This window comes from Pseudorca crassidens, chromosome X (genome assembly GCF_039906515.1).
Source record: "Pseudorca crassidens isolate mPseCra1 chromosome X, mPseCra1.hap1, whole genome shotgun sequence".
Taxonomy (NCBI): domain Eukaryota; kingdom Metazoa; phylum Chordata; class Mammalia; order Artiodactyla; family Delphinidae; genus Pseudorca; species Pseudorca crassidens.
Window position 1 is genome coordinate 67,099,307 of NC_090317.1, and position 21,240 is coordinate 67,120,546.

The following is a 21,240-nucleotide window of genomic DNA, read 5'->3' on the forward strand; positions in this document are numbered from 1 at the left end:
GATCAAGTGTAGGATGTCATTAGATTTTCAGCAATGACAGTGAATCAAAGGCTTTAAGTCTGAGAAACTGATAGGTAGGCTGAAATTCTACATATAACCAAACAGGCAAATATAAGAGTTGAATAAAGATATCTTCAGACATACAAAAAATTTTGCCTCCTACGCCCTCAATTTCTCAGAAAGCTAGTGGATGGAGTCTTGTATTTCACAAAAAGGAGAAGTAAACCAAGAAAGAAGGGGAAAACAGATCCAGGAAAGGGAAGGTTCAACACAGGAGGTTAAAGGAATCCCCAAGAGTTACCCCACAGAGATTTCCTCTGGAAACAGGAAACCCCAGGGCAACAGCTGTACAGCCAACATAGGGGGCAGCCAGTACAAACTGGAACAGGAACACAGAGGACTGCAGGAGGGACATCTCTAATAAAAATGAACCTACTGTCCCATATGTTTGAATATGTTGGGAATGAATCAGTGATAGATACATAGAAAAAAAGAAACTAATTTTTTAAACTATTTTTAACTCCAAAGAAAATTAAAAGATACATAAGTAAATATAATCATGGCATATGACATAGCTCAGCTGTGAATAATATTTATAATCACAATGTAGACTCTATTGATCAAATCTAAAATTATGACAAAACTATACTGGGAGAATTAAGAAGGGGACATACATATGGAACAAAGGCTATAAGAGAGCTAAATCTTCCCATGTATGAAATCAAGAAGTTAACAGTTTAAGCATGTTACTTAGAAACATGGACGTAGATATCTGATCCCTTCCTCAAGATTCTGTTCTCACCCTAACAAAATATGACAGGAAAAAAATCCCAGTTTCAATGGATATTTTTATTATTTATTTAATAGATCACCAACTTCATCTCCCTCCTTACCAACAACTGGAATTTCATTTTGTTTCCATGCTAAGTGGTGAAACTATGACAAAGCTAATCAGAATAAGCTACTTCATAAAGAGAACTAAGCTAACACAGCTCACTTTCTTTTAACAGGCATAATACAAATATATGCACTCTAGAATGGACAACGGTTTAGTCTCTAAGAAATTCAAATGGGATCTTGAAGAATGTAGGCAAAGCCAGGGTGCAGTAAAGGTGAGCTGAGATGCCATACAACTGTTTAAGGGTTCCTGGCGCTACATCTCTTGGCCACTAGCTGAATCTTGACATAGAGGAAGATACTAGCTAATGCCAAGTGGAGATGCAGAAAGCACTAAGTTGACTTAGGGGCTATGCACAGGAACCAAAAGGCAGGAAAGTACTAAACACTGCTGAGCGCCTCCACCCCAGGAAGGACTTTACCTGTTTTTGAGAGAACACACACACACACAGTCAGCATTACTATAGGATCCACTAAGCCAGATCTGTCCCCTTCTATCCGCCCAATAACATATCAACTCTTCTCTAGGGTATATGGCCTGGAGCTAGGTAACTTTTACATTTTGGGTCCCAGGTCTACTAGAGCATAACCTCTTTGAGAATAAGTCTTCCCATGTAGCCCTCCCCACCTCAAATGGAAGCCAGGAGCTTTATTTGAAACTCCTCCATTTGTACTGCCCAGCTAATGACTGCTAATGACACTATCTACCGTCTCCACTCCATTCTATTCACCTCTCACTGCATAAACCCCATCCTTCCCCCAAATAAGTCAGAAAAACATTAAAGAACCTCACCTTCCAGGAGCTCTAAACTGGCACCACCTCCAGTGCTTACATGGCTGACTTTATCCTCTGTGTTCCATTTGGCACAGCAAGTAGCAGTGTCTCCACCACCTGTTGAATGAAAGCCAAGTAAAAAGGGGAAAGGAGAGAAAAGAAAAAAGATTGGCACCAAAATTATAAGGCAATGTGCTCTCGAGCCCAAAAGGTAGCCGATAACCCCCCAAGTCCATCTCATTTAGAGGTTCCTCCATGAATTATATACCCATTTAGCTCTCAAGATTCACCTGGCACCAAGGAACCTAGGAAAAGTTAACCATTTCCCCTCTACTTTCCTCTGATCAGAATTCTGCCAGCTCACATTGGCAATAGCTTTGTACAGGACCCCTTACCTATGATGGTGATGCAGCCCCTGGAAGTGGCTTTCACCACCTCATCCATGAGGGCTTTGGTTCCTCGGGCAAAAGCTTCCCATTCAAATACACCCACAGGTCCATTCCACACAATCTGCTTAGCCCGAGCAACAGCCTCAGCATACTTCTTGCTGCTCTCAGGACCACAGTCCAAGCCCTAAGGGGCAGAGTTAAAAGAGAGGATGAGCTACCAATAAAAGCTACTTAGAGGAGCAAATACCATACCTCCACTAAGACCAGAACTCAAGGCTGAACACCAGAGTGTCTTCTAGAACCAAAAGATACCCCTCATTCTTTAAAATTATAAACCTGTTCATATCCTTTATGGAAGATCAAGTCTAAGGGAAAACCTCAAAAGTTATTTGATAAAAACATTCTTAGCCACACTATTTTATGATTGTGTGTAACTAGATAGGTGGTTTTCAACTAGGGTCAATTCCATCCCTCCCTAGGGAACATATGGCAATGTCTCAAGACATTTTTGATTGTCATGATTTGGAGATGGTAGGAGGTTGCTTCTGGCATCTAGTGGCCAAAGATGCCTTAAACATCCTATAAGGCAACAACAGCCCTCCACAACTAAAACTACCCAAGATGTCAATAGTGCCGAGGCTGAAAAACACTAAACTAGATCAGTGGTTCTCAAATCTTGTTGTGCATCAGAATCACCAGGATGGCTTGTTCGAGCACAAATTTCTGGGCCTTACCCCCAGAGTTTCTGCTTCAGCAGGTCGGGGGGCAGGGGGCAGGAATCTGCATTTTTTAATGAGTTTCAAAATGACGCTGATGCTGCTGTTCTCTTTTTAATTTATTTTTGGCTGCTTTGGTTCTTCGTTGCTGCACGCAGGCTTTCTCTAGTTGCCACCAGTGGGGGCTACTTTTCGTTGTGGTGTGCAGGCTTTTCTCATTGCAGTGGCTTCTCTTGTTGTGGAGCACGGGCTGTAGGCTGGTGGGCTCAGTAGTTGTAGCTCCCAGGCTCTAGAACGCAGGCTCAGTAGTTGTGGTGCACAGGGTTAGTTGCTCCACAGCATGTGGAATCTTCCCGGACCAGGGATCGAACCCATGTCCCCTACACTGGCAGGCGGATTCTTAACCACTGTGCCAGCAGGCAAGTCCGATGCTGCTGTTCTTGAGACTACACTTTGAGAAACACTGAACTAAATAAAACCCACATGCCTATCAAAAGGAAAGTGATGGGACTTCCCTGGTGGTCCAGTGGTAAAGAATCCGCCTTACAATACAGGGGATGCGGGTTCAATCCCTGGTCAGGGAACTAAGATCCACATGCCACGGGGCAACTAAGCCCATGTGCCACAACTACTGAGCTCGCACGCCTCAACTACAGCCTGCATGCCGCAAACTACAGAGACCACATGCTCTGGAACCCACGTGCCACAACTACAGAACCCACGTGTCACAACTACAGAGCCCACACGCCCTGGAGCCCAAGCACCACAACTAGAGAGAAGCCCACGCGCCGCAACGAAAGATGCCACATGCTGCAACTAAGACCCGATGCAGCCAAAAATAAATTTAAAAAATAAATCTTAAAAGAAAAAAGAAATATGAAAGCTTAAATAATTCTAAAAAAAAAGGAAAGCGATAAGCAAACTAGTATGTCACCATTAACAATTCTGTACAGCTATTAGAATGATAGAATATGGAGAACATTACAATCAGCTAAATAAGTCTTTAATACACACATAAATTTTTCCCTGCTTGCAATAATTATACTTGTACTATCTTAATGTTTTCATATAAGAAAAATTTCTTATACAGGTTTCTAGGCAGCAACATAATCCAGAACAGCCCAAACCATGAAAGTACATAGCATCATCCCCAGCACACAGTCAAGTACTTAATAAACATTAAATAGATGAAGAAAGAAAAAACAGTTTTGCCCCCACATTACTAATGAAAAGTCTTAGCAGCAATCTGATACCACTGCTTTTCCCCATCGATTTTCCCTGAAGGAGAGTCTCACTCAACATTTGTAGCCCTTCTTTTAAAATTCCCATTGGTTGGTTGAATGAATGATACCAAAATGTATTTGTTCACTCATACTACCAACCACCCAAGTGACTCACCATCCAGCCAGCAGGTATGCCAGAGGCCACAGTGGCTTGGCCAGTCTTGGCATTCTCATCAAACTTATCAGCAGTGACAAAGTCAACAGGCAAGGTAATCTTTACGCCATTCTTCTCAGCTTTGGATATCAGGTCTTTGACGATCTTGGATCCCTCTTCGTCAAAGAGAGAAGTGCCAATCTACACAGGAAAGTCAAGATGATGAAGATCAGCCTCTATACTAAGAATGTGATTACCTCACAAAGCAGACAGGAACAAAATACAACACAATACAAAGGAATAATTCAAAGACGAAAGAAAAACAACTTGCAAAATAAATAAAAATGGGAGTTTGTAGGGCTCATGTCAGAAGCTAATTTCCTTTTTAAATTTACATAACTGGCTATTTCTCATGGAGAGCTATTTCACATCCACTTGGCATTGGTTTCCTACCTCCATGTTGTTGAGCACCTTAAGGAAGGTAAAGGCCATTCCACCACCAATAATCATTTCATTGACTTTGTCTAGCATATTACTGATCAGCTGGATCTTGTCTGCAACTTTAGCTCTGGAAGGGAAGGCAAGAATCATCACCCAAAGAACAATGGACTAAGGAACTGATATTACATAAAGCCTGAGTTTTGATATTAAGAGACAGGAACAGAGAAATGTCCCACAGAGTGACAAAAGTATTGGCTAACTTTGCCCTACGTTTCTCCAACCAGAAAAGCCAATCCATTACTAATAAATCCTTTTAAGGTGTAGCTCTTGGCGAAGAAGGGCTTAGAAGACTTACAATCATCTAAAGAAATCACAAGTTACAAATAGATCTATTTTGCCCCTTCTCTCCCCCCAAAAATCAAAGGGTCAAGATTGCTAATTGTACCTGAGAAAGATTGCTAATTGTGGAATCCCTGAGCTCCCTGACAACTGTCCTAATCCTAGAGCAGGAACCAGATTATATACGAAATGAATATATACTGAGCAAAAATAGATATTCACACTCTTAGGTCCATGCTCAGCTGCTGGAACATTTGCTTTATGGCATTCGTTATTCTATTGGACCATTTGATTCAACACACTGATTGAGCACTTACTCTGTGACAAGGTTCTAGGTCTCTGAGAAACATCACTGGGCAAAAGAGAAGATCCCTACCCCTTTGGAGCTTATATTCTAGTAGAGGGAAATAAGATAATAAACACAGATGTACCTTTCACCTCCGAGAGAAAAAAAATATCTAAACAAAAGAAAAACATTCACTTGAAGCACAACCTTTAAAATCCTTCACATAAGTAATAGCTTGCCTTCCACAGATATTCTTATATATCTAAATCCCACCTAAATGAACCAATCACCTTGGGCCTATCTACCTCTTCATTCAATAAACAAGATGATACCTACTCTGTGAGAGGCCCTATGCTAGGATTTGTGAAATGGAGGTTCAAAACAATAGCGATGTGGGAGAATGGATGGAAAGAGACTATAGATATCTCACTTGTAAAGACTGGTCACCACCAAGGGTAAGAATGGATTAACTGTTTTATACAGAAACAGACACACACAGAAAGAGAGAGAGAGACAGAGAAAGAGGGAGAAACGAGACTCAATGTCTTCTAAAGAATGTGGGATGTTCTACAGATCAAATGCCCTGCTTCTTCAACAAATCAATGGAATGAAAATAATAATGAAGAGGGAACTATTATAGAATAAAATATACCTAACAAGCAAATTCAATGCATGGACTTCATCTGGATCCTTATTCAAACAAACTGACTGTAAAAAGGCATTTCTGAAATGACGGAGAATTTCTGAATACAGACTGGGTATTAGATGATAGTAATAAAATTGTTAAATTTTGTTAGGTATAACACACGTGGTTATTTAAAAGAAATCTCATCAGTTATGAGATGCATACAGAAGTATGAGAAATGAAATTATATGATGCCTAAGGCTTGCTTTCAAATACTCCTGACAAAAAAAAGGATTAGAGGACAGATGAAACAGGATTGGCAAAAATGCCAATAATTATTAGAGCAGGGTGAGAGGTACCTGGGGGTTTATTATACTATTCTTTCAACTTCTGTAATGTTTGAGCGTTTCCATAATAATGGGGTTTTTTCTGCACCGTGCGGCTTGTGGGTTCTTAGTTCCCCAACCAGGGATTGAACCAGGGCCCTCGGCAGTGAAAGCACTGAGTCCTAACCACTGGACCACCAGAGAATTCCCAACACAACGTTTTTTAATAAAATGTAAAATCTTCCCCTAAATTGTTAATGTTCTAAGGAGACTACATTGCAAGAAAGGTGGCAAAAAAAAACCTCCACGTCAACTTCCCCAAAATAGCTATTTTAGGCAGAGTCCAAAACCTAATCATAACCCCTAGGTGGCACTCACTTCCATATTCCAGATCTACGGAAGGTTGGAGAACAAAGCCCAACTCCTAATCTCCAGAGAAGCAAAGATCAGAGTCTGACCTTTATAAACCAGTGCACAAGAGGGGCAATGATTCCAGGACACAGATAACAACCTATACCCACCTTAACTATTTTTAGGACCCTGAAACTGGGCTCATGAACCTGGAGAGCAACTATGCTATCTGAAATTGACACCCAACTCGAGTCAGCATTCATAGGGAAATGCTGAGTGTGTTCATTCCCATGGAAAAAAAAAAGCCCCGCTCATAAGAGGGTCAGGAGCATCTAGCCATAAAGAGGCTGCCATCTAGATAGCCATGCCAAGTGACAAGATCTTATCCAAGCAGTCCCAGGTCTCTGTCACCTAAAATGTATCCTCCTAGCCTCTTGAGTTGCACTTCTGAAATTTGTATTTTTAACTAAGCCAGTAGAATATCACTATTCACAGGGTACCTTTCCCCACAGGAGAAAATATAAAAAGGTATGTGAGCTGGAGAAATGAGTTCCAAATGATATATTAAACACATATGAGGAGGTTTTCACATCTGAGAGGCTGAAATGCTTCAAAAATCGTTAGATGAGCAATGGTGGATCTTTCCGATTCTTCCCTCCAGAGCCATTTTCTATCCTTTCCAGCCCTGTTCTCTGTCCCAGGAGGCTGACCTGAGTGGACTGCATCAAGGAGTTCCCTTGCCCTCTGACGTCCAGCTAGGTTGCAGCCCATTGTGGGTAGGAGGGGGTACATCAGCAGGACATTAAAAGGAGATCAGAGTATCTATTTCCCTGGCTCCTTCCCTGCTAGATGACTATCCCTACATCCCTTGACCAAAGGCTGTGGTTTCTATCAGAGAGACCTCTCCACGCAACCACTGTCTCTGGATTTTGGTAACCATCCCTTTCCTTTTTCCCTTCAGGCCTAGGGATGGTGATGACTGTTGCCCCAGATTACTGTACTGTCCCTTCTGGGTTTCCCTAAACCCTACCCATACCTTTTTAGATAGTCCCTTTATTAAATTCTCCTCAGTCACCCAGTTTGATTGTGCTATCTGACAATAAACCACCCAAGTTATGGCCTACTACCAGGCAAAAACACTACTTAAAGCATGATCTTGAAGAGTTCTCCATACCCGCCCAGGATGGCCAGGAAGGGTCGCTCTGGGCTCTCCAAGGCCTTGGCAAAGTAGTTCAGCTCCTTCTTCATCAAAAATCCTCCAGCCTTCTCTGGCAGATTTACTCCCACCATGGAGCTAGAAATGAACGAGACATTCAAATGTTAGGTCAATCCCTAGCAATTCTCCCAATTCTAGAGGCCATCTCCTTATCACTGAAAATACTTTCACTTTTGAGATGCCAGGCCACCACGGTTTTCATGCCCAAACTGCAACAAAACACTTAGGTACAAGGTAAGATTTTTGACTAATAATGCAGGGTCAAGGGGAACAAGTGAAAAGCAATGACCTAAGGTAGAATTTAAGATACCCAATTAATAGTCTTCAGGCCAAGGGTTTAACCACAATAAATAATCAGCCAGGTGATGACAACAGGAAAGGATTCCTCAGTTTGCTTCCTACTGACAGCCTAAGATTCCACTCCCACAGCATTCACAAAGGGAGAGCTCTCCACGAAATATCCCAAAGTGAGACAGAGGAACATCTTCCTGAAGCTCAACAAAAAGCTCCACAATTCTCAACATTTGCTTTTATTTCCTCTTTAGATCGGAGATACTCAACAAGAACCTCAGTGTAATTTGTAGCTCCAATTAGAGATAGAAGCCAAAAAGATCATAATATAATACAGAAATATCCAAAAGCAAGCCAGAGCTTGGGCTGCTCAAATAAACAGAGAAATAATGCTCCCAGTTTGACAATGAGCAAAAAACTTTTAGTACCTGTGGGCTCGGTGAGCAGTGCCAAAAGCATCATTGACATAGACATCCCCTAGCTTAGAAAGCGAAGCTCGAAAGGCTTCTATTTTGGCTGGCTCAGCTTTAACCTGCAGAGAAAAACAAACAAAAAAAAAGGAAAAACAACAACACAGGAAATGTTGATGGCTCCAAAGACAACTGTAAAAGCATTTCATGCCACGAGTCCTCTTCAACACCTCTAAAGACCCTGAGTTGGTAGGATAGCAGTTTTTAAAACTAGCAACAGGATCTGTTCTTTCTTCCTAATATTCCAGGTTTTTGGGTCATTTCTGCATGTTTCTGCTCTCCTCCACCTTCCCTCAAATTGCAAGCCTAAGATTCCTGAACCACAGCTTAACCCCTAATCACATCCCACTGGCCTCTTTCCAGCTCCTAGGACAAGACTCAAATTATCCTTCTCTCTCCTTATCTTGACTCATTTCCTCATTCTAACATATTCTCCTTGTAAAATTTAGGATTATACTTGAGTCAAGCTGCTGGCTACCAAGACCCTTCTGCAAAGGGAAAAAGGCCCTCATACATATTCCTCATCAAAGCAACAAGGGCAGGCTGGAACAGAGAAGGCAGATGGAAACATGACAACAGAAAAGGACCTCAGAAACATTTTATATAATAGCAAAAGGAGGTAATTCATATAGCTTTCCCTGGAAGTTAGGCATCTGATAAAACAATACACTTCTACAAAAAAGAAAGAGGAACAAAAACTAGAAGTAAAACATAGGGCTTTGAATGTCGGCTCACTATCCAGGGATAATACCCACCATGCTCCCATAGGGGAAAGAAAGCAGGGCAGCAGGATGAACAGAGTCTCCAGTAGGAAATAAAGTGAAGATGCACAGGAAGCCAGATAAGAGGGACATGGCAGGGAAGAGCACAAAACAGATGTTTGTTTCAGTCACTGTCCACTCCCATTCTCCCATTCTCCCATGTACTGAGGAGAAGGAGGCTGCCACAGATAACAGGTGCTTTCCTCTAATGAACCAAAGAATGCAGGGGCACTAATGCTAAAACTGAAGACTGTAGAGCCCCCATAATCTCTTTACAATGGAATATAATCTGCCACTGGTGACTGCAAGATGATGTGTGTAGTAATGAAAACACTGCCCAAATGGCAGGAGACCTGGGTTCTAGGACCAGGTCTGACGCTAATTTACTGTGTAACCTTTGTCAAGTTGTTCTCTGCCCCTGAAATCTTCCCATCTATTAAAAAGGGAAGATAACCCCTCTATTTAAGAAGAATTGTTTGAGGAAAAATGAGACAAACTGAAAGCTCTTCATGGAAAAGGTACTATAGAAATTAATAGTAATAAGAACCCATTTCTCATTTTTGATCTGCCAATAACTAGAAGGAAGAGAATGCTCCTAAAAAACCAATGCAGGCACACTGGATAAAGGAAAAATTTCATGCCCTCGCTTTGTTTTTATCCACTTTGAACTTATGGCTGGCTCCTGAAATTTCAAGCATGAAAAGCCACTGGACACTAAATGTAAAGTAAACTAACTAAAAAAGACATAGACTAGCATAGTTGGTTCATCACTTCCTGAATAAAAGGTTTTGCCTCAATTTGCCAGTTGCCTCCTGCCATTTCTAAGCCCAAGCGTATAGCTGGTTGAGTTTCAGTCTAAAAGGGCACCAAATTTTAGGTCAGCATTTGACTCATACTACTCTAGCAAGACCATGCCAAAGGCAAGATAAGGCAAGACCAGAACCTGCAGTGCTAAGAAAAGAAAGCAGGCACTGCTTGAAAGCAGGCACTGCAATGACCTTAAGAAATGTCAGAAGTACAACAGGAGCTTGAGACGCTAGCCTCAGAGCATCTTGTTCCACAAGATACTAAAGACCTTAAGAGTGGAAAGTACTTAAAGGGTGCTTTCAGCTTCCCTTCTACCAATAGGCAAATTCTAAATCATCCTCAAAGAGCCAGCTTTATCATTTAATATTTGAATTCTGGTTGTCGTTCACAGTAATCTATTTTGTGGGTTATCTGTGGTTGCCTTTTTAAAAAATTTTCGGTTTTTTCCCTATGGTTGCTTTTGCACAACAATGTCAGAGCTGAATAGTTCCAACAGAGACCATATAAGGTTGTGGCTGACTGTATGGTCCACAAAGCCTAAAATATTTATTGTCTGGCCCTTTACAGAAAGTTTGCTGATCTAATGGACTGAGCTCTATATAAGGCCCAGCAACAGTACCACTACCTCTAACTTTAATCAAATGACTGCCTTTCTGAGACCTAGGTTTTTTTTGAAAATATGATGATATCTGTACTTCCTTAAGAAGAAATTCAAAGAAAGATGCTTTACACTTCTTAAGAAAAATGTCTTAAACCCAAGGCAGTATCATCATGACCATCATTTACCCAACTACAATCAAATGTCCCAAATAGTCCCTTTCCACTTGACTTAGGAAAGTACTTTTTCTGCTCACATGATTCTTTTATAAGAAAATCCCAATGATATCAAATTTAATTTAGTGTGTTAAAAGTATCAAGCTCAAGCTTTAAGTTAATTCCCCTTCCAAATAAAAATACAGATTGTCCTTCTATAACACACCAGGGCCTGTTGCTTAGAAAAACAGTTCCAGCCTTGACAAACAAAAAATCTAAAACTGGCTCTCCTGGAGGAACACCTGGTGTATCATGGATACTCACCACCATGCCCCCAGCCAACAACCACCTGTGAATGTCTGCTCTCAGCACTTGGCAATCACAGCCTCCCCCTTTGATAGGATATTATCCCGTACTATTAGAAAAAACAATCTTCATGTATCACAGGCCAGGTGTGTAACAAAGGGACAATTAGAAGCAGCATGTTCACCAAATCCTCATACACCCAAATGGTGTTCACGTATTTTTCCAATGTATTTCAAAACCACTTGAGCATGATGAGGAGGGCTTCTGGGATGCTGACAATATCCTATTCTCTGACCTAGGTGGTGATTACACAGGTGTGCTTACTTTGTGATAATTCATCAAGCTGTGCCATTTGTGCATTTTTAATCGTATGCTGTACTTCAACAAAAAGCTGTCAAAATAAACATAAGCTTCCTCTACTCTTCAATCACAGTCTCTTATACACTCAGCCCTCCTCACCCTCACTAATGTCAAAATCACAGGTCCTACCTTGTTCCCAGAAGCATCTTTTCCCTTCCCTTCTTCCTCCACATGAAAGCGAAGGTTCTCCAGCAAGATGACAGACCCAGCAGCTGGGTCAGCACAAGCTTTCTCCACTTCTGGGCCCACGCAGTCCTTCAAGAACAAAACATCCCTGGGGAGAGCACAACATGGAAAACACTTGAGCAGTCAGAAAGTTAAGAACCAATAACAACATGCTTGACAACATCTGTCACAGAGTCCACCAGCACCAGAGCCTGAAACGTACTTGCCCAGCAGAGATTTGAGTTCTACAGCAACTGGCTGCAAGGAGTACTTGTCAGGCATGGGGACACCATCAGGCCGGCCCAGGTGGCTCATAAGAACAACTGACTTGGCTCCATTGTCCAAGCAGAATTTGATGCTTGGAACGGCAGCCTTGATCCTGCAACCAAAAAGAGACAACAGGTAGAGTAAGGTTACTCCTAAGAATTAGTGGTAACTATTCTATTCATGGCCTCATAAAACATAAAGCCCCCTTTCTTCTCCAAATTCCTTCAAATCTACTGTCAACAACTCAGCGATGGTCCTCAGGTCCATGTGCAGAGGAATAAGTTAATTAGGATGTCAACCCTCCCCCTAGGATTATACAATCTCATCATGTTTTGCCCCTTGTGCAGAAAAGAGTTAATATAGCAGGACTGAAGCTGTTATCTTCAGAAGGACCTGCTTGCAAGGTTGGCCCTTGGCTGGTATCTGGGAACTTGGCTTTTGAAGTGGTCCCTCAGTTCTCTGACAAGGGCTGCTCACAGTTCCTAGACTGTCCGTACAAACAAGGTGATTTACGCTCAACACTTGCTTCCCTCTAGGAGGAATTCTGGTAGTTGCTGGGCAGAGGGTGCCTATGTGATCAGCTGCCAGTAAAAATCTTGGGAGCTGAGTCTCTAAAGGGCTTCTCTGGACAGAAACATTGCACACAATTATTGCATTTTTCACTGCTGGAGAAAGGAGCACGCTTGGTGTGTCCCATCATAAGAGGGAGAAAGCATGGAAGCCCATGCATGGATTTCTCCAAATTCTGCCTGTCTTTTCCCCTTGCTGATACTGTCATGCATCCTTTCACTGTAATAAACTTTAGCAGTGAGAACTATATGCTGAGTCCTGTGAGTCCTTCCAGTGAATCACCAAATATGTGGGTGGTCTTAGGGACCCCTGAAACATCCTAAGTGTTTGACTGTGGCAGAAATATAAAATTCCCAAATCTTGAAACCATTACAAGAAATTTGGGGAAAACTGAAAAACATGTAACTTTTCTGTACCCGTTACAGATCCTAAGTCACTTTTTTATGTAGGTAAAAATAAATACATTATATAGAATGTGGTTTACATAATGCATTGCATTTACTAAATTATAGTTTAACCTAACATTTATTAAACCTCCTTTAAACACTTCAAATTTTTGTTACAAACTCAATACTAACTTTCCATTCTTGGCAGTCTTTAAGAAATTAAAATCGATAACAAAGAAAATCATTTATTTATTCAAAAAATATTTATTGGATGCTTCTTTTGTGGCAGCTACTATATCAGATTCTGAGAATACAATAGTAAATAAAATAGTCTCTGCTCTCATAGAAGTGGTAAGAACTATGGAGAAAATAAAGCAAGGTAGGGAGACAAGAATGACTGGAGAATAGTGGTGAAGAGGATTTTAGAGAGGGTGGCCAGGGAAAGTCTCTCTGATAAGGTGACATTTCAGCAGAGAATGGAATAATAAAAAGCCAAGTTATGTTTCTAAAATATCTTATGCTACTTGGCAGATATAAAAACTCATTTATACCAAATAAAGAAGAAACCTTCATCAGGTACAACGTTTGCCCAATGAAATCCAATTAATCTTCAGGGCTATTCATTATTGGCCAAGTCCTATTATTTCTAATGCTTCATTTTGTTAATCAACTCCATGGAGTTCTGAAAATGAAAAGATCTACTCAGACCTGTTTCTCTGTTTTTTACTTATAAAATACCTTGATAGGCATATTTCCAATCTTTTATGTGTGCTACAGAAAATAATGAAAGTCAAGAAGGGTCAGAGGTGCCTTGTACAAAGACCTTCCACTATGGTGCAGCAGGGATGTGCTTGGCAAAATGCCAAGCTCTATTCTGGGGCCAATATCTGAAAGTGTTCTGGGTCTATACCTGCACTGTACAATATGGTAGCCATTAGCCACAGGTGTCTCCTGAATACTAGAAATGTGGCTAGTCCAGATTGGTATGTGCTGGATCTCAAATAATACCAAAAAAGTTAAATGTTCCTTTGATTAATTTTTAATTGATTACATACTGAAATGATTATTTGGGGCTTACTGGATTAAATAAAATGTATTATTACGTTCACCTGTTTCTTTTTACTTTTTTAATGTGGCCACTAGAAAATCTTAAATTACATGTGGCTCATATTATATTTTTATTAGACACTGCTGGTCTATACCATTGGAACGTACCTTTCCAGCTCAAACCTTTCATTTAAAATTTAAAATAAAACCTTCTTTTACAATCTAGTCAAAAGCAAGAGCAGTACTATCACTTAAAATTTCTGCTTCTGAATCTAGCAGCCAAGACATTTGGAGCAGCCTAAACTGAAAATATTACTTCTGTAGTCTTTTCCCTTAAATCAAAATTCTCAAAAACTGATTTTATCAGGGCCAGCTAGAATAGAGGCTGGTAAAACTACATGCACAGTTCTTCATTTTGCAAGGGAAGCCAAGTAACCGTAAACCTTTATATTCTTTAAAAATGCATAACACCAAATTCTTCAAATTTAAAAAAAATGGGAGGAGAAAAAAATCGCTTTCTTAAAATGATTTTTTTCAAGTTCTAAATTCTCATAAGAAGGCAAACCAGATGGTGGGTTGTTGAAAGCCAAGATCACATGGCTTAAGTTATCATAGTTCTACAATAAGGAAGTAAAACCATTTCATCCCATATACTCAGACCCAGGTACATCGTAAACCTAGCTCAAGGATTAGCAGGGACATTACCTCTGGTTGTTTGTTATCTGGTTGTTCTTCATAGGAACATTGAAGTCCACTCTGAAAAAGAAACAAAGTGTTGGGTTCAGAGCCATGATCAATTTTCCATTCCCCCAAAGATTAGGAGAGGGACTTTTAGTGAACCAGTTAAATAAGTTGAAGTTCAAAAGTCACCTTAAAAATAATCAGCAGTATCAGAAGATGGTGATTAGCCATGGGGACGAGGGTAGGAGTAGTGACTGGGATAGGACACCAGAGGGAGCTTCAGGGGTTCTGGTAATGTTCTCTTTCTTGACCTGGGTGACAAATGTGCTCCTTTAGTGATCGCTCTTTGAAGCTTATGATTTGTGCCCTTTTAGGTACGTATCTCATACTTTTTAAAAGAGAAATTTTAAAAAATAAAAAACAACTTAAATCACAGGAACTAGCCCTGAAGACCAGGGAAGCTAAAGCCAGTACCATCTAAAAAGATTTCTATGTGGGCCCAGCATGATAGTATCTAATAACAGTGGCAGCTGGAGGAGTGAAGGGTTATAGGGAACACGTCTGGATTTTGATTCCTTTGATAGTATTTCTGGGTTCTAAGGAAGCAAACATTATTCAAAAGAAAAAAATTAATTGGAACAATAAAATATGTCAAGAGAATATCATTCTTTTGGGAGAAAGGCTGGGACCTCGGGACCAGAAAGAAACCCAGTATTCAAGACCAAGTTCAAACAGTATCCTTCAAGCAAAACACAGACAATAACAAAAAGATAGCCTCTTTCTAAAAGCCTGAGAGGACACTTTGCTGTACACCTGAAACTAACACAACATTGTAAATCAACTATACTTCAATAAATTTTTTTCATAGTTAAAGAAAATAAAAGCCTTAGAGGAGAGGATGGAACATGTGACCCTGCCCACCTGACAAACTGGCAATTAGAAAAGAAGTGATCCAGATAGCACAAGCAGGAAATTCCCTGGCGATCCAGTGGTTAGGATCCACTGGTTAGGACTGCTGGGGGCCAGGTTCAATCCCTGGTCGGGATCCCACAAGCCACATGGCACAGCACACGGCCGGGGGTGGGGGGTGGGGGGGGAGTTGGGGGTGTGGGTAGCAATTTACTGCAGTCTTCTTTCTTACCCAACAGATTGCTGCTTTACCATTTTTAAGAACTGATCATTCCTTCCCCCTTCTTGCGAACTCCTTAGAACCTCGGGCTACTTCAATCTGACTGAAAACAACGATGTGTGATAGCTATCTGTAAGGTCTAAGTTTTGCCTGCCAAGATCCTTTTTAAGTGATTTTTTTCTCATCTCTAGAATGGGGATGATACTACTATCTACTTCACAGTTATTGTGAGAATTAAATGTGTTACCGATTTGGAAAGTGCTTTGGAGAGTAACTGATACACAGTAAGTGCCATAAAAGTGGTAGCTATTGGGCTTCCCTGGTGGCGCAGTGGTTGAGAGTCTGTCTGCCGATAAGGGGGACATGGGTTCGTGCCCCAGTCCGGGAGGATCCCACATGCCGCGGAGCGGCTGGGCCCGTGAGCCATGGCCGCTGAGCCTGCGCGTCCGGAGCCTGTGCTCTGCAACGGGAGAGGCCACAGCAGTGAGAGGCCCGCGTACCGCAAAAAAAAAAAAAAAAAAAAAAAAAGTGGTAGCTATTATTATACATGCTAAGGCTTCTCCAAAACGTGATTCTGTGATCTAAAAGGCAGATCAACCGTTACTAAAAACAGCTAGCAACACGCACTAAGGGACTACTGTGAAGGTATGACCTAGTCAAAAAGACTGCTGCCATGTTTGACCACAAAGCTCCATCACTAGGCCTTCCTCTCTAAGGCTGAGGCTTGGCAGACAATTACAAAATCCTAGATCTACTAAGAAGACCACCAATTTCCTATGTCCCCTAGGTCTGTAGTCTAGTTCACTGAAGAACAGCTTTTCCAAAGGTGAGTTGAAGGACTAATTCTATATTCAAACATTTTAATTAAAATCTTAAAAAAAATAAAGGCAGTATGCCTCTAAAGAAAGAAATACAGTCTACTTAATTTCAGGCTACTCGATTCTGATTCTAAGCATCTTCTTTAAATATCCTGAACGAGGCCCCTGCCAGCCTTAAAGTGCATTCCAAAGAGGACAGAGTATCCCATTACCAAGAGTCATTTTCTCCCACCCCCTGCAGCCTCCCAGAAGGCCCACATTCAAAAGGGCTATGGGACTTCCCTGGTGGTCCAGTGGCTAAGACTCCGCACTCCCAATGCAGGGGGCTAGGGTTCATCCCTGGTCAGGGAACTAGATCCCACATGCCGCAACTAAGAGTTCGCATGCCGCAACTAAGACCCGGCACAGCCAAATAAATACATAAACAAAAGGACTAATGGCAAGGGGCTGAGCATAAGCCACCTTTGCAGTGCTGCTCCCTACCCCCAAGCCCTGACAGAGAAGCTCTTTGGAAACATTCAAGAATCTCTCTCATCTATCCACGCTGCCATGGCATAGCTTACTGATGAGAATTGGACTTGTACTCTCTTCTCATTGTTTGTGGAATATCTTCCCTCATCATCTCCTAGACTCTCAACAACAGGTCTGCTTTTAGCTTCTCCTGTCTAAGGACTCCACCACTGAAACTGCTCTGACCTACACATTCCACTTGTTCTGTGTAAAATCTGCACCCCTTCCTTTTCCACTTCCCTTAAACAATCCCGAGCTTAGCCTCAGGCACAAAGTCAGATATCACTACACACCAATCATAATGGCTGAAATTTAAAAAATGACATCAAACGCTAGTGAGGATGCAGAGCCATTGAGCACTCATATACTGCTGGTAGGAATGTAAAATGATGCGGCTGCTTTGGAAAACAGTCTGGGAATTCCTCAAAAGGCTAAGCATATGACCCAGCAATTCCACTCCTAGATGTTTACCTAAAAGAAATGACAGCATATGTCCATACCAAGACTAGTGCACAAACGTTCAATATTCACAGAAGCTTTATTTGAAATAACCCCAAACTGGAAACAACCCAGATGTCCTTCAAACTGTGGACCATCCATACCACAGACTACTACTCAGCGATACAAGGAATGAACTATTGATACATGCAACAACACGGATAAATCTCGAGGGCATTATGCTGGGTGAAAAAATGCCATCCCAAAGGGTTATTATACTGTGTGATTCCACTTATATAACATTTTTGAAATAACAAAATTTTACAAATGGAGGAGAGATTAGTAGTTACCAGGGGTTTAGGAATGGAGAGGGGCCACGACTCTAAAGGAGTAGCATGAGGGAGATCTTGGCAGTGCTCAAACAAAACTAGTTTTGTATCTTGATTGTGGTGGGAGTTACACAAATCTACACATGTGATAAAACAGCAAAGAATTATATACTTTATTACAATATCAACTTCCTTCCTACTCTTGATATTGTACTATAATTATGTAAGATGTATCCAATGAGGGAAACTGGGTGAACACAGGACCTCTCTATACTATCTTTGCAACCTCCTGTGAATGTACATAATTATTTCAAAATGAATCTTAAAAATATTAATTTAGTTGTAATAAAGATATCAAGATTCTATCACCTGAAATCGCAGGAGTCCAGGCCCAGTTCCATTAAAAGCTCTCAGAGGAACCATTCCCACCCTCGCTTTACTGCCCCTGACTAGAAAATTGGGGTATTACGGCTCCCTTAGAGACTTTTTTTTCCTCCCTTGCTCTCAGTTTTTCCTCCGTTTCTTCTTCCACTACACCAAGGCTGTTGCTTAACAAGTTACAACAGGTTAGGGAAAAAACAGTGAGGTTTAAAAAAATAGGGGGAGGGAGAGAGGTGGGGGAGAGCAAGCAAAAGGGAAGCACTTCACAAGTCGGCAAAGGAGTAAGACTGGCAACCTATGAGAAGAAAAAAGGAAATGACATTGCAAAATTAAACAGGAAATTTACTCAAAGGGCTATAAAGTCAAATGGAGTCCTAAAAAACTGAGGTAGAACCTGGTAATTAGCCAGAGATTTCTGGCTATCTGAAGTTCCCTCAACAAATCAGTCAATTTCCCTTGGCATTCAAAGCAGGGGCCCGAAGACTCTACAAACATCACAGCTCCCTTTTGCAAGATAAAGAGAGGAGGCAAGTGAAGCAGCCACTACTCCGGAGGCCCCACTTCCGGAGCACTGCCAGCAAGCACCACATAAAGGCAATTGAGACAAAAAGAAATTTGAGCTGATGAGGCATGGCTGCCTCTGTTCTAGAGCTACATTAATAATCTGAGAAAAAAGCAACTTCCTGTTCTCAGGCCAAATAAGTTCTATCCAGATTACAGGGAAAAATTATTGACTGCAACCTTCAGCGGACAAAGGTCTATTTTAACCTGTCCCTATTCACTATGTCCAAGGATTTAGAGAATCTGGTTGGTAACCAAGGAGACCCAAATTCTAGTCCTGGCTCTACCACCAACTTGCTAGTTCAGTGACCTTGGACAGGTCATTTTCCATCAGCAAAACAGGACTAGTCAATCATTTCAAGGCTCAGGGTTAATCTGTGTTAAATGAAACTTTGAGCCCTTGGGCAGAAACATATTTCATATTAGGTCCATAGGGAGAAAAGATAAGCACCTCCTCTAGTCTCACTCCCAGCCAGCCCAGATAATTCCTCAAGCCAGTTTCCCTGGGAAGAGAGGAGATAAAGCCCAAGACTGCAATTGTAGGAAGGTAGCCAAGATGATGCCCCACCTCTTGTCTTTCAGCTGGTGCCTGCATCTGGAAAGGTCAGCCTTGAGCACAGTGGAGATGTGAGGAAATCACTAAAATCTAAGATCTAGTTGCATGCCAATGTCCACTTGTCCTGTTTTTCATAGGGTCTATCCCCCTTCCTTAAGAGCATCTGAGGGGTAGATAGGGCCCTTATCTAATACTAGGATGGCTATGATTCCTACTTTGTCCAGATTGCAAAGGACTAGGTGATTTAGCAAAAGGGGGACACCAGGTGTTCTTCATGGCCATAAGCCATTGAGTTCTTCTAATTATTTCCATAGCAGGGCAGAGAAGGCCAATTGCAAACTAATAGTGGCCATAATGAAATAAGAGGGAAGGGGAGAGCTACATGAACTTTTAGGGTGTCCATACAGTTCACTAATTCACGGTGCCTACCTTCGTTTAAGCCTTAGGTAAAGGGAGATCCCCTACTGCTTTCTGCATCCATTAATATCCAAAAGTTGCCCTCTCTTGAACCAGCCCAAATTGGGAAAGGGGCTGGATCACATCATGCACATGCCTGCCCATCAATCAACCACTTCCCTAAAAGGACAAGACTACACAACGCTATCAGTTCAAGCCCTTATGGCCTTATGGCCCCCACAAAAGCGCCACCCTTGGATCCTGTCAAGGTCAAGTCCATCAGTTACATACCTAACTGAATTCCTGCACTTAGCTCCTGGCATGCACGAATGTACATGTTACGAAAAGGATAAATGTAAAAGCTCCACACATTATACTAGTTAACTCTGGCAAACAAGGGAAAAGCCATGTTGGTAAGTGACCAGGAATCCACATGTTTGGAGTAAAAGACCCCAAAGCGCATGGGGAGCCTTCCCCACTTCTAATATCCTGCTTCTCTAGCCACCTGTGGGGGTGAGGTTAGAGAACAGCAAGAATGAGCAGCCACACCCTGCTCTAGCATTACCCAGTATGTGGCATAAACCTGGTGCAAAACCCATGGCCTGTAGTCCAAAGACACGTAGAGCGGCAGCGGCCTGTTACATAAGCCCTGCAGGGCCTCCTTCGGTGCGCCCACCCCACCTCTCCCTCCCACCCCCAACGCTTTAGTGGGTTCTACTCCTGAACAATGAAATCAACATTCTCTGGGAAAGATGTCCTTTTGTGCAGGGCCGTTTCTGATTTGTCTGGGACGGTCTACGGTGGTGGGGGAAGGGAAACTAACCAAATGGCCTTTCAAGGTCCCTTCCCTGGGGGTCTAGGGATCTGCAGGCTAAGCATCACATCGCACCTCGCCAACTGGGAACTGGAGGAGATAGAACTGCCTTTCAGAAATAAGAGAAGAGAGCAAAATGGATCCCTGCAATCTGAGCCCTTCCTGGGTGGATCCAACCCTGCAAAGGGCAACTTCGGCTCACTTTTTGGGTTAGGGAAAATGAGGTTAGAAACCGTTAAATCCGGGCAAAGCTTCAGCCACAGTGGTGGGCAGCCCAGTCCTGCAGGGCTAGGACCCATGGGGCCGAGACGAGAACTAAAGTTCACTTTGGGCAAGAGGGAAAGCAAGTCGGCCCCGGCCGAAGAGGCTGCGGCAGAGTCCCGAGGATTACCTCATGATGACCCGCTTCCCCTTCACGTCCATCTTGTCCAGAGTCAGCTTGTTAGAGAGCGACATCTTGGCAATTCAGCGGCAGCGAGAGGCCGGGGGAAGAGACTGTTAAACGACAGCGGCGAGACTGCAGCCGACTCGCGCTCGGAACGCGTGCAAAATGCCGAGCGCCTAGCGGGCTCGATCGCCCCGCCTACAACCTCTCCCCGCCCCTTTCCGGCCGCCGCACCCTGCTCGCCGGCCACTCGGGCAGCTATAGGACGCGGCCCGAAGGCGCCTGCGCGCTGCTATTGCTCCAAGGCGCTGTCAGTCTGCG

The 21,240-nt window shown here is 42.3% G+C and overlaps 1 protein-coding gene across 1 annotated transcript; it reads right to left on the reverse strand.

The window, feature by feature from the left end:
• Window positions 1–830: 830 nt before the first annotated feature.
• On the reverse strand, window positions 831–21,111 carry PGK1 (phosphoglycerate kinase 1). The gene is made up of 11 exons (XM_067723584.1): window positions 20,926–21,111; window positions 14,627–14,677; window positions 11,875–12,030; window positions 11,616–11,760; window positions 8,458–8,561; window positions 7,697–7,816; window positions 4,608–4,722; window positions 4,176–4,355; window positions 2,068–2,245; window positions 1,691–1,789; window positions 831–1,319 (listed from the first exon to the last, which is right to left on the reverse strand). Exons 1-11 carry the CDS (start codon window positions 20,988–20,990, stop codon window positions 1,279–1,281), a joined length of 1,254 nt encoding a protein of 417 aa, XP_067579685.1. The 5' UTR covers window positions 20,991–21,111; the 3' UTR covers window positions 831–1,278.
• Between the last annotated feature and the right edge of the window lie 129 nt (window positions 21,112–21,240).

What these genes read in the sequence shown, in the direction of transcription:
- PGK1 (XM_067723584.1), bottom strand. Translation starts at nt 20,990, where the DNA reads ATGTCGCTCTCTAACAAGCTGACTCTGGACAAGATGGACGTGAAGGGG. An exon ending in GGGAAGCGGGTCATCATGAG is followed by an intron (nt 14,678 to 20,925) that starts GTAATCCTCGGG and finishes TTTCTTTTTCAG; the next exon opens with AGTGGACTTCAATGTTCCTA. An exon ending in ACTGCTCACCGAGCCCACAG is followed by an intron (nt 7,817 to 8,457) that starts GTACTAAAAGTT and finishes GTTCATTTCTAG; the next exon opens with CTCCATGGTGGGAGTAAATC.